This window comes from Tachysurus vachellii, chromosome 19, assembly GCF_030014155.1.
Source record: "Tachysurus vachellii isolate PV-2020 chromosome 19, HZAU_Pvac_v1, whole genome shotgun sequence".
NCBI lineage: Eukaryota > Metazoa > Chordata > Actinopteri > Siluriformes > Bagridae > Tachysurus > Tachysurus vachellii.
Genome location: NC_083478.1, coordinates 18,533,511 through 18,546,114, shown reverse-complemented (window position 1 = coordinate 18,546,114; position 12,604 = coordinate 18,533,511). Strand labels below are relative to the sequence as shown.

Below are 12,604 nucleotides of genomic sequence, written 5' to 3'. Positions count from 1 at the left end.
CACCTGAAATTTATACTCATGTGCCTAAATACGTAAGTAGAATTAGGATGCTATTAAATGTAGTAGATGCTGTTATTGCATTGCCACTTGGTGGCAGCGTTTGTGTATTCTGAGAGCACACTGACTGTTCATGAGGCTGGGGGTGGTGGTGGTGGTGGGGGGTAACAGTGAACAACACAGATTCTCAGCAAGTGAGTTTTACATGTTTCGAAAGGAACGTTTATTCCATAAAAAAAGCTCTGTTTGAACATTTGAATATAAGGTATTGGGTATTTTTTTTTAAAGCAGACTAAAGCCAAGTTATTTTTTTCTTTAGTGTACAGTTATCATCCTCTTCAAATGTGTGATTACACAGCAACTTCCTGTGGGAGTGCGATGTAGGGAGTTTCCTTCCTCTTCTAAACCTAATGACAGGAACTCCTAAAGATGTTTCTTTACATGCACTTTTGACTCTGTTGTGCTTCACTGCTTAAAAAAGGTTCGTTCTCAAAGGATATTGCCCAATGCGCATGAATTTTTTGGAATAATGCATGATCTCCGAACCCTTTAAATTTAGAATATAATCAGAATAATTGTTCTTAAATGGTCTCTTTATTTACACAGGGGTGTTAATGCTAGGACACATATTTTGAATGGAACTGAAAAATATTTCTTTATAGCAGCACAGACATTATGCTGCTTACTCATATCTCTCAGGAAAACTTATTGTGATGTATTGGATCTTAGGATCCTATCTCTGATTGGCTGGTGCTGGCATTGCTGAACTTTCGCTCCTTTCGTGGTACTGTCCCTGCACCGTCAGCTGCATTGGCCACAGTGTTGGCAGGTAGTGAGGAAATACGTGAAAGAATATCGTTAAAGAGGTTGGCACGAAAGCTCTTGCTGAGGAAGTTATAGAGAATGGGGTTGGCAATGCAATGAAACAATGAGATACACTGTACAATACCAAAGGAGAAGAACAGAGTATCTATAGTGTCGCAGGACATCAAGCTTGGATCCAGGTCATCCACCATTAATAGGAGCATCACAAAGTGGTAGGGAAGCCAACAGGCCACAAAGACCAGTGAATACACATGCAAGAGCCAAAGATCCCTACGATTTTCCACGTCCGGAGAGGCGCGAACAGACCGCGCAATCAGTATATTACATGTGATGATGACAGATGCAGGCCCCAAAAACTGGAAGATAAAGCAGAGGAAACTAAGTGAGACGAACCATTCGATGTGATCTTTCTCAGGAATCATATAGCAGCCAGGTTCATGCCACCCAAGCAGGTCTACGTGTACATTTTCTAGCAGCCCCAACACCAGGGACAGAAGCCACACTCCGGCACACAGCAGCCATCGCCGGTGCCTGGGCTGCAGCGGGAAACATGCGGGCGTGTTTGGCCGCGTTACGGTAAGGTACCTCTCGAGAGTCATGAAGGCCAGGAAGAAGGAACTGCTGTAGAAGTTGATGATATAGATGAAGTGCGTCACCTTGCAGAGGAATCGACCCCAAACCCAAACTCTGTCCATTGCTATCTCCAGCATGAAGAATGGCAAAGTGAAAACCACCATCAGGTCAGACAGGCTGATGTTGATAACACAGAAGAGCACACCGCTGGCTGAGTGTCGCCTGCGCCAGTTTACCCAAATCACCAGGCAGTTCTCGACCAAACCCACCATGAACAGGAACAGGTAGAGCAGGAAGAGCCAAATGCGCCGAGAGTCATGGTCCAAGTCAAGGTTACAGTCATAAAACCATGATGTTTCATTGTGGTCTGATGAATTGTGATCGATGTGCATTTTCTGTGGAGAAAGAAAAAAGATTAAATGTGTTAGTGCTTTACAGTTATTTAATAGGATTATGCTGATCCATAAGCACTGTTTCAAATCATTTTAAATAAGTATCACTTCATGGTCATCCTTATATGTGCTCTAAACTATAGAGGACGTTCAACACACTCTCTAGAAATCAACAATCTTTGGGTGCTTGTGGTAGTTTCACTATTTCAACTTTTTGTTTCTCTAAATTGTCCCAGAATCACAGCATATTGCTGAGATAGGAAAGATAAATTGTGCTGCACTGTGATGCTTTGCTAAAGATGGCAATACTGTATAATCATGTATGTATATGATTTGATATATCTTTTGTTTTTATTAGGTTTAAAAAATAGTAAATAAACAGAAAACAATGATGATGATGACAAGACCTACCTTAACTGTGGAGCTCTGAGGGTAAGAGCCCTCTGATGGTGCAGTATCCTGGAGAGATGAAGACTGTTCTGGCAGAACACTTGTGGCGCATTAGTCTTTTCCCTAGCTGCTTTGGGGCATTACGCCCTCCTCTCTCTCTCTCTCTCTCTCTCTCTCTCTCTCTCTCTGTCTCTCTCTGTCTCTCTCTGTCTCTCTCTCTGCTGATAGGACATTCTCAAAGGGCAGGAAAGAGGGCATGCTCAGCAGGAAAGATTCCTTAAACTTTTAATACATCACTCAGCACAAATATCAGCTCGGCACAAAAAGCCCCACAGTGCTCTACAAAATGCTACTAAAAACTGCAAAATTTAAAGTCATTCTATTAAAACAGCAGCACCAGGTTGTGCTAAAAACATCCTCTAAGGGACAAAATTTGTTAACTGTCATCTTTTTATAAGCTTCACCCTTGTTCATCTTTATGTACAGAGTCACCAATAACTGGTTTACCCCAAAAGACATTCAACAATTCGTGCATCCAAAAGCAGAAGAAATACAACACGTTTTTAATGTCATTTCTAATGTTATTGATGTAAGATTTTAAGTACTATTTTAAATTTCACTGATTTAAAGACAAAATGTCCTTTTTGTTTGCTTTCGTATGTGCTTTTGTGTGTGGAGTTTGGTGTGTGAATTTTTAGATTTGTTTTTAGAGTTTAGAGAAAGTGAACCATGTTTTCAGTAAACGTATACATGCAGTTGAGAAAAGTGCTAATAAATATGTTTTTTGCTGTCGTACTACATGTGAGATGTGGATCGATTTTATGTTAGCTATTGATTCCTAGATTATTAATAACCTCAAGGTGGACGTGGGATTTAATCTGGAATGAGGATGTTCAAAAAGCACATATGGGTTTGATGGGCAGGTTTTATAACTAACTTATAACGTAGCTTCTTTCTGCCATATATGGTAATTTCTGTGAAAATCTTTTTTTATTTATCTTCTCTTTATGTTGATGTGTTTGATATTTTGTAAAAATTATTATTTATTTATTTATTTTAATTTGCACTTCAACTTTTGCTCCTAACACATTCGGGTGTTAGAGTGAAGTATGATGTTGAGCTTCTCGGAATTTGTACGTAGTCATAAATTTCCTCAAAGGCCGAAAGAACACAAATTCAGAACAACCGAGTCTTACAATTTGTTAAATGTTTTATTAAAACAATACAAAACCAAACAAAAAACACAACAAAACAATAAACTTTTTTTTAATTTGCTGTTTTAAATATAGGTTCTTGTATAAACATAATGTAGAGCAATAGGTTTTAGCAGTGAAGCCAAGAAGTAAATGATTTTGTCCAGTGTACAGATCATCATCTGCACATGTTTGATTGCTGCGCTTCCTTTATTCTGTGGCATGTGGCTTGTTCGTCAGTAGTAATGCCATCGCTTCCTGTGGAGTGGGATGCAGGGAGATATTTTCCTTCCTGCTTTAAAACTACTAACAGGAACCCCTAACCTTTTTTTTTACATGGACGTTTGACTCCATTGCGTAAATGGTCGATTTATTCAGACTATTTAAAGTGAATTTCACTTGGTGTATTTATGTGTAAAAGTTTATTGTTATCGTCTGTGGTTATATGTCTGTTTTTATTGTCTGTGATTATATGTATGTTTTTATTGGCTGTGATTATATGTCTGTTTTTATTGTCTGTGATTATATGTCTGTTTTTATTGGCTGTGATTATATGTCTGTTTTTATTGGCTGTGATTATATGTCTGTTTTTTTCTCTTTTGATCCGATTCCGTTATCAGCGTGTGCCAGTATCGGCGATACCGATACCGATCCAATATCTGTGTTCTTTTCTACCTTTAAAACTGAACAATGTATACAACTCGCTTAGTTATTAAGATTTATTTGTTTCTGGCAAAGAAATACAAAAATGCCCATTACTGGATGAAAAATGAATACACAAGAAACTTTAAAAAAGTATTAATGCAGTAGCAAACAGTACTTTTAACAGTTAGTGGTAAAACAATCTAAACCATATATACTGCAATTATTAAATTAAATTATTTTCTGAAGAAAAGGCAATATTTTAAAGTGAATCTTAAATTAGAAACTCTTGAAACACAATGCAAAGTGCAGTAAACAGTAAACCACATGAGCAGTGCACCCAAATGAGCGACATGTTTAACGCGCTGAGGTAAATGGAAATGGCGCCTGCTAAACTTGCCTGTCTGTCGCAGGCGGTTGTGCAACATATTACCTATAAAATTTATTATATTTATTTTCATTAATGCAATTTAACATATAAGTGTATTTTGTCTTATAAGTTTAATCAACAGTCCATGGTGTTTGCTGTTCATTAATCAACCACCACGGGCATGGGCGTCGGAAGTAAATAAAAAGTGGGCGTGTCCTGTCCCACTCACATATAATGGTTCAGACGCCGATGGATTTCAGGAAGCAGGATCGTGGTCAATGCTGTAGGTAAAACGCGGAATGGAGTTAAATTTATTAGGGCATTCCTCAAGGGAATGGATTCGACTGGCGGCGTTAAATAATAAAAATAATAGTAATAAAAAAAGACATATGCGCTGAATAGAGGGTCCAATATTATTAGTCTTAAAAACTGGGTGGGTCCTGTCCCACCCACATATAATGGTTCCGACGGCCATGACTACGGATATCGGATTAGGATCGGTCACGCACCACCGATACCTTGGATGCTTGGATCGGCGTTGATACCGATCCAAAATATCTGATCAGTACATCCCTATGCGTAATACAATGACAATAAAGGCATTCATTCATTCATTCATTCATTCATTCATTCCAGCTCTAGTGTTTGTAAACAATAAAAAAAAAAGTTTAGTGTCTTAAAATGTTCTTTCATAATGGCTACCAGTCCTTGCACTGAGAAACTGCTATTAATTTATCTGGGACCAAAACAATGAGATGATTCTATGATTTTAAAATAGACTCCTTAGCTATGTGGGAGGTGTTCAGACAAACTTAAAGGTATGGAGGACTTTTTGATTCTTCTCAAATTTGGCTCTCTCATAAGACTTCATTATGACTTGATGGGAACTTCCCTTCTTAGGTTCCTATCTCTGAGTGACTGGTGCTGGCATTGCTGAGCTTTCGCTCCTTCTGCTGTGACCTCCCCACACCATCGGCTGTATTGGCTACGTTGCCGAACGGTGGTGAGGAAACACGGGAAAGAATATCGTTAAAGAGGTTGGCACGAAAGCTCTTGCTCAGGAAGTTATAGAGAATGGGGTTGGCAATGCAACGAAACAACGAGATACACTGTACAATACCAAAGGAGAAGTACAGAATCTCTACAGTGTTGCAGGACATCAAGCTTGGATCCAGGTCAATCGCCATTGTCAGGAGCATCACAATGTGGTAGGGAAGCCAACAGACCACAAAGACCAGTGAATACACATGCAAGAGCCAAAGATCCCTACGATTTTCCACGTCCGGAGAGGCGCGAACAGACCGCGCAATCAGTATATTACATGTGATGATGACAGACGCAGGCCCCAAAAATTGGAAGATAAAACAGAGGAAACTAAGTGAGACGAACCATTCTACGTGATTTTTCTCAGGAATCACATAGCAGCCGGGTTCATGCCACCCAAGCAGGTCTACGTGTACATTTTCTAGCAGCACCAACACCAGGGACAGAAGCCACACTCCTGCACACAGCAGCCATCGCCGGTGCCTGGGCTGCAGCGGGAAGCATGCGGGCGTGTTTGGCCGCGTTACGGTAAGGTACCTCTCGAGAGTCATGAAGGCCAGGAAGAAGGAACTGTTAAACAAGTTGATGATGAAGATGAAGTGCGTCACCTTGCAGAGGAATCGACCCCAAATCCAAATATCGGCCAATGCTATCTCCAGCATTAAGAATGGCATAGTGAAAACCACCATCAGGTCAGACAGGCTGATGTTGATAACACAGAAGAGCACACCGCTGGCTGAGTGTCGCCTGCGCCAGTTTACCCAAATCACCAGGCAGTTCTCGACCAAACCCACCATGAACAGGAACAGGTAGAGCAGGAAGAGCCAAATGCGCCGAGAGTCATGGTCCAAGTCAAGGTTACAGTCATAAAACCATGATGTTTCATTGTGGTCTGATGAATTGTGATCGATGTGCATTTTCTGTGGAGAAAGAAAAAAGATTAAATGTGTTAGTGCTTTACAGTTATTTAATAGGATTATGCTGATCCATAAGCACTGTTTCAAATAATTTTTAATAAGTATCACTTCATGGTCATCCTTATATGTGCTCTAAACTATAGAGGACGTTCAACACACTCTCTAGAAATCAACAATCTTTGGGTGCTTGTGGTAGTTTCACTATTTCAACTTTTTGTTTCTCTAAATTGTCCCAGAATCACAGCATATTGCTGAGATAGGAAAGATAAATTGTGCTGCACTGTGATGCTTTGCTAAAGATGGCAATACTGTATAATCATGTATGTATATGATTTGATATATCTTTTGTTTTTATTAGGTTTAAAAAATAGTAAATAAACAGAAAACAATGATGATGATGACAAGACCTACCTTAACTGTGGAGCTCTGAGGGTAAGAGCCCTCTGATGGTGCAGTATCCTGGAGAGATGAAGACTGTTCTGGCAGAACACTTGTGGCGCATTAGTCTTTTCCCTAGCTGCTTTGGGGCATTACGCCCTCCTCTCTCTCTCTCTCTCTCTCTCTCTCTCTCTCTCTCTCTCTCTCTGTCTCTCTCTGTCTCTCTCTGTCTCTCTCTCTGCTGATAGGACATTCTCAAAGGGCAGGAAAGAGGGCATGCTCAGCAGGAAAGATTCCTTAAACTTTTAATACATCACTCAGCACAAATATCAGCTCGGCACAAAAAGCCCCACAGTGCTCTACAAAATGCTACTAAAAACTGCAAAATTTAAAGTCATTCTATTAAAACAGCAGCACCAGGTTGTGCTAAAAACATCCTCTAAGGGACAAAATTTGTTAACTGTCATCTTTTTATAAGCTTCACCCTTGTTCATCTTTATGTACAGAGTCACCAATAACTGGTTTACCCCAAAAGACATTCAACAATTCGTGCATCCAAAAGCAGAAGAAATACAACACGTTTTTAATGTCATTTCTAATGTTATTGATGTAAGATTTTAAGTACTATTTTAAATTTCACTGATTTAAAGACAAAATGTCCTTTTTGTTTGCTTTCGTATGTGCTTTTGTGTGTGGAGTTTGGTGTGTGAATTTTTAGATTTGTTTTTAGAGTTTAGAGAAAGTGAACCATGTTTTCAGTAAACGTATACATGCAGTTGAGAAAAGTGCTAATAAATATGTTTTTTGCTGTCGTACTACATGTGAGATGTGGATTGATTTTATGTTAGCTATTGATTCCTAGATTATTAATAACCTCAAGGTGGACGTGGGATTTAATCTGGAATGAGGATGTTCAAAAAGCACATATGGGTTTGATGGGCAGGTTTTATAACTAACTTATAACGTAGCTTCTTTCTGCCATATATGGTAATTTCTGTGAAAATCTTTTTTTATTTATCTTCTCTTTATGTTGATGTGTTTGATATTTTGTAAAAAATATAATTTATTTATTTATTTATTTATTTATTTTAATTTGCACTTCAGGGGGGCACGGTGGCTTGGTGGTTAGCATGTTCGCCTCACACCTCCAGGGTCGGGGTTCGATTCCCGCCTCCACCTTGTGTGTGTGGAGTTTGCATGTTCTCCCCGTGCCTCGGGGGTTTCCTCCGGGTACTCCGGTTTCCTCCCCCGGTCCAAAGACATGCATGGTAGGTTGATTGGCATCTCTGGAAAATTGTCCCTAGTGTGTGATTGTGTGAGTGAATGAGAGTGTGTGTGTGCCCTGCGATGGGTTGGCACTCCGTCCAGGGTGTATCCTGCCTTGATGCCCGATGACGCCTGAGATAGGCACAGGCTCCCCGTGACCCGAGGTAGTTCGGATAAGCGGTAGAAGATGAATGAATGAATGAATTTGCACTTCAACTTTTGCTCCTAACACATTCGGGTGTTAGAGTGAAGTATGATGTTGAGCTTCTCGGAATTTGTACGTAGTCATAAATTTCCTCAAAGGCCGAAAGAGCACAAATTCAGAACAACCGAGTCTTACAATTTGTTAAATGTTTTATTAAAACAATACAAAATAAAAACAAAAAACACAACAAAACAATAAACTTTTTTTTAAATTGCTGTTTTAAATATAGGTTCTTGTATAAACATAATGTAGAGCAATAGGTTTTAGCAGTGAAGCCAAGAAGTAAATGATTTTGTCCAGTGTACAGATCATCATCTGCACATGTTTGATTGCTGCGCTTCCTTTATTCTGTGGCATGTGGCTTGTTCGTCAGTAGTAATGCCATCGCTTCCTGTGGAGTGGGATGCAGGGAGATATTTTCCTTCCTGCTTTAAAACTACTAACAGGAACCCCTAACCTTTTTTTTTACATGGACGTTTGACTCCATTGCGTAAATGGTCGATTTATTCAGACTATTTAAAGTGAATTTCACTTGGTGTATTTATGTGTAAAAGTTTATTGTTATCGTCTGTGGTTATATGTCTGTTTTTATTGTCTGTGATTATATGTCTGTGATTATATGTCTGTTTTTATTGTCTGTGATTATATGTCTGTTTTTATTGGCTGTGATTATATGTCTGTTTTTATTGGCTGTGATTATATGTCTGTTTTTATTGGCTGTGATTATATGTCTGTTTTTATTGTCTGTGATTATATGTCTGTTTTTATTGGCTGTGATTATATGTCTGTTTTTATTGGCTGTGATTATATGTCTGTTTTTATTGTCTGTGATTATATGTCTGTTTTTATTGGCTGTGATTATATGTCTGTTTTTATTGGCTGTGATTATATGTCTGTTTTTATTGTCTGTGATTATATGTCTGTTTTTATTGGCTGTGATTATATGTCTGTTTTTATTGTCTGTGATTATATGTCTGTTTTTATTGGCTGTGATTATATGTCTGTTTTTATTGGCTGTGATTATATGTCTGTTTTTATTGGCTGTGATTATATGTCTGTTTTTATTGGCTGTGATTATATGTCTGTTTTTCTTACACCAATCAGGAGTAGAGCTCCTAATTTTGTATGCATAATTAGGGATGTACCGATACCACTTTTTCTCTTTTGATCCGATTCCGTTATCAGCGTTTGCCAGTATCGGCGATACCGATACCGATCCAATATCTGTGTTCTTTTCTACCTTTAAAACTAAACAATGTAAACAACTCGCTTAGTTATTAAGATTTATTTGTTTCTGGCAAAGAAATACAAAAATGCCCATTACTGGATGAAAAATGAAAACACAAGAAACTTTAAAAAAGTATTAATGCAGTAGCAAACAGTACTTTTAACAGTTAGTGGTAAAACAATCTAAACCATATATACTGCAATTATTAAATTAAATTATTTTCTGAAGAAAAGGCAATATTTTAAAGTGAATCTTAAATTAGAAACTCTTGAAACACAATGCAAAGTGCAGTAAACAGTAAACCACATGAGCAGTGCACCCAAATGAGCGACATGTTTAACGCGCTGAGGTAAATGGAAATGGCGCCTGCTAAACTTGCCTGTCTGTCGCAGGCGGTTGTGCAACATATTACCTATAAAATTTATTATATTTATTTTCATTAATGCAATTTAACATATAAGTGTATTTTGTCTTATAAGTTTAATCAACAGTCCATGTGGTTTGCTGTTCATTAATCAACCACCACGGGCATGGGCGTCGGAAGTAAATAAAAAGTGGGCGTGTCCTGTCCCACTCACATATAATGGTTCAGACGCCGATGGATTTCAGGAAGCAGGATCGTGGTCAATGCTGTAGGTAAAACGCGGAATGGAGTTAAATTTATTAGGGCATTCCTCAAGGGAATGGATTCGACTGGCGGCGTTAAATAATAAAAATAATAGTAATAAAAAAAGACATATGCGCTGAATAGAGGGTCCAATATTATTAGTCTTAAAAACTGAGTGGGTCCTGTCCCACCCACATGTAATGGTTCCGACGGCCATGACTACGGATATCGGATTAGGATCGGTCACGCACCACCGATACCTTGGATGCTTGGATCGGCGTCGATACCGATCCAAAATATCTGATCGGTACATCCCTATGCGTAATACAATGACAATAAAGGCATTCATTCATTCATTCATTCATTCATTCATTCATTCATTCATTCCAGCTCTAGTGTTTGTAAACAATAAAAAAAAAAAGTTTAGTGTCTTAAAATGTTCTTTCATAATGGCTACCAGTCCTTGCACTGAGAAACTGCTATTAATTTATCTGGGACCAAAACAATGAGATGATTCTATGATTTTAAAATAGACTCCTTAGCTATGTGGGAGGTGTTCAGACAAACTTAATGGTATGGAGGACTTTTTGATTCTTCTCAAATTTGGCTCTCTCATAAGACTTCATTATGACTTGATGGGAACTTCCCTTCTTAGGTTCCTATCTCTGAGTGACTGGTGCTGGCATTGCTGAGCTTTCGCTCCTTCTGCTGTGACCTCCCCACACCATCGGCTGTATTGGCTACGTTGCCGAACGGTGGTGAGGAAACACGGGAAAGAATATCGTTAAAGAGGTTGGCACGAAAGCTCTTGCTCAGGAAGTTATAGAGAATGGGGTTGGCAATGCAATGAAACAATGAGATACACTGTATAATACTATATGTGAAGTACAGAATCTCTACAGTGTTGCAGGACATCAAGCTTGGATCCAGGTCATCCGCCGTTGTCAGGAGCATCACAATGTGGTAGGGAAGCCAACAGACCACAAAGACCAGTGAATATACATGCAAGAGCCAAAGATCCCTACGATTTTCCACTTCCGGAGAGGCGCGAACAGACCGCGCAATCAGTATATTACATGTGATGATGACAGATGCAGGCCCCAAAAATTGGAAGATAAAACAGAGGAAACTAAGTGAGACGTACCATTCTACGTGATTTTTCTCAGGAATCACATAGCAGCCAGGTTCATGCCACTCAAGCAGGTCTACGTGTACATTTTCTAGCAGCCCCAACACCAGGGACAGAAGCCACACTCCGGCACACAGCAGCCATCGCCGGTGCCTGGGCTGCAGCGGGAAGCATGCGGGCGTGTTTGGCCGCGTTACGGTAAGGTACCTCTCGAGAGTCATGAAGGCCAGGAAGAAGGAACTGTTAAACAAGTTGATGACGAAGATGAAGTGCGTCACCTTGCAGAGGAATCGACCCCAAATCCAAATATCGGCCATTGCTATCTCCAGCATGAAGAATGGCAAAGTGAAAACCACCATCAGGTCAGACAGGCTGATGTTGATAACACAGAAGAGCACACCGCTGGCTGAGTGTCGCCTGCGCCAGTTTACCCAAATCACCAGGCAGTTCTCGACCAAACCCACCATGAACAGGAACAGGTAGAGCAGGAAGAGCCAAATGCGCCGAGAGTCATGGTCCAAGTCAAGGTTACAGTCATAAAACCATGATGTTTCATTGTGGTCTGATGAATTGTGATCGATGTGCATTTTCTGTGGAGAAAGAAAAAAGATTAAATGTGTTAGTGCTTTACAGTTATTTAATAGGATTATGCTGATCCATAAGCACTGTTTCAAATCATTTTAAATAAGTATCACTTCATGGTCATCCTTATATGTGCTCTAAACTATAGAGGACGTTCAACACACTCTCTAGAAATCAACAATCTTTGGGTGCTTGTGGTAGTTTCACTATTTCAACTTTTTGTTTCTCTAAATTGTCCCAGAATCACAGCATATTGCTGAGATAGGAAAGATAAATTGTGCTGCACTGTGATGCTTTGCTAAAGATGGCATTAAGTAATCGTAATCATGTATAAGATTTGATATATCTTTCGTTTTCATTAGGTTTAAAAAAGAGTAAATAAAAAGAAAAACAATGATGATGACGACAAGACCTACCTTAACTGTGGAGCTCTGAGGGTAAGAGCCCTCTGATGGTGCAGTATCCTGGAGAGATGAAGACTGTTCTGGCAGAACACTTGTGGCGTATTAGTCCTTTCCCTAGCTGCTTTGGGGCATTACGCCCTCCTCTCTCTCTCTCTCTCTCTCTCTCTCTCTCTCTCTCTCTCTCTCTCTCTCTCTCTCTCTCTCTGTCTCTCTCTCTGCTGATAGGACATTCTCAAAGGGCAGGAAGGAGGGCATGCTCAGCAGGAAAGATTCCTGAGAAAGTTTTGAGCACAGGTGACATTTTGTGATCTGTTGTATCTTACAGTAGGTAACTGCTAAACTTTGCAAAATGTTCAAGTAAAGTACAGCATACTTTTAATACGTCACTCAGCACAAATTATATATTTATTTATTTATTCATTTATTTATTTATTTTATTTTATTTTTTTTCATTTGAACTTC

At 39.3% G+C, this 12,604-nt stretch overlaps 3 protein-coding genes across 3 annotated transcripts; all 3 read right to left on the bottom strand.

Moving 5' to 3' along the window:
- Positions 1–196: 196 nt before the first annotated feature.
- LOC132862094 (G-protein coupled receptor 182-like) lies at positions 197–2,323 on the bottom strand. Its single transcript, XM_060893947.1, has 2 exons — positions 2,199–2,323; positions 197–1,790 (listed from the first exon to the last, which is right to left on the bottom strand). The coding sequence occupies exon 2, from the start codon at positions 1,785–1,787 to the stop codon at positions 723–725; it is 1,065 nt and encodes a 354-aa protein (XP_060749930.1). The 5' UTR covers positions 1,788–1,790; positions 2,199–2,323; the 3' UTR covers positions 197–722.
- Positions 2,324–3,369: 1,046 nt separating this feature from the next.
- On the bottom strand, positions 3,370–6,879 carry LOC132862738 (G-protein coupled receptor 182-like). The gene is made up of 2 exons (XM_060894940.1): positions 6,755–6,879; positions 3,370–6,346 (listed from the first exon to the last, which is right to left on the bottom strand). Exon 2 carries the CDS (start codon positions 6,341–6,343, stop codon positions 5,279–5,281), a length of 1,065 nt encoding a protein of 354 aa, XP_060750923.1. The 5' UTR covers positions 6,344–6,346; positions 6,755–6,879; the 3' UTR covers positions 3,370–5,278.
- Positions 6,880–9,133: 2,254 nt separating this feature from the next.
- On the bottom strand, positions 9,134–12,278 carry LOC132862130 (G-protein coupled receptor 182-like). Its single transcript, XM_060894003.1, has 2 exons — positions 12,155–12,278; positions 9,134–11,746 (listed from the first exon to the last, which is right to left on the bottom strand). Exon 2 carries the CDS (start codon positions 11,741–11,743, stop codon positions 10,679–10,681), a length of 1,065 nt encoding a protein of 354 aa, XP_060749986.1. The 5' UTR covers positions 11,744–11,746; positions 12,155–12,278; the 3' UTR covers positions 9,134–10,678.
- Positions 12,279–12,604: the final 326 nt, after the last annotated feature.

Bases quoted from the DNA above. Each gene is read 5' to 3' on its own strand.
- LOC132862094 (XM_060893947.1), bottom strand. From the start codon at position 1,787: ATGCACATCGATCACAATTCATCAGACCACAATGAAACATCATGGTTT.
- LOC132862738 (XM_060894940.1), bottom strand. From the start codon at position 6,343: ATGCACATCGATCACAATTCATCAGACCACAATGAAACATCATGGTTT.
- LOC132862130 (XM_060894003.1), bottom strand. From the start codon at position 11,743: ATGCACATCGATCACAATTCATCAGACCACAATGAAACATCATGGTTT.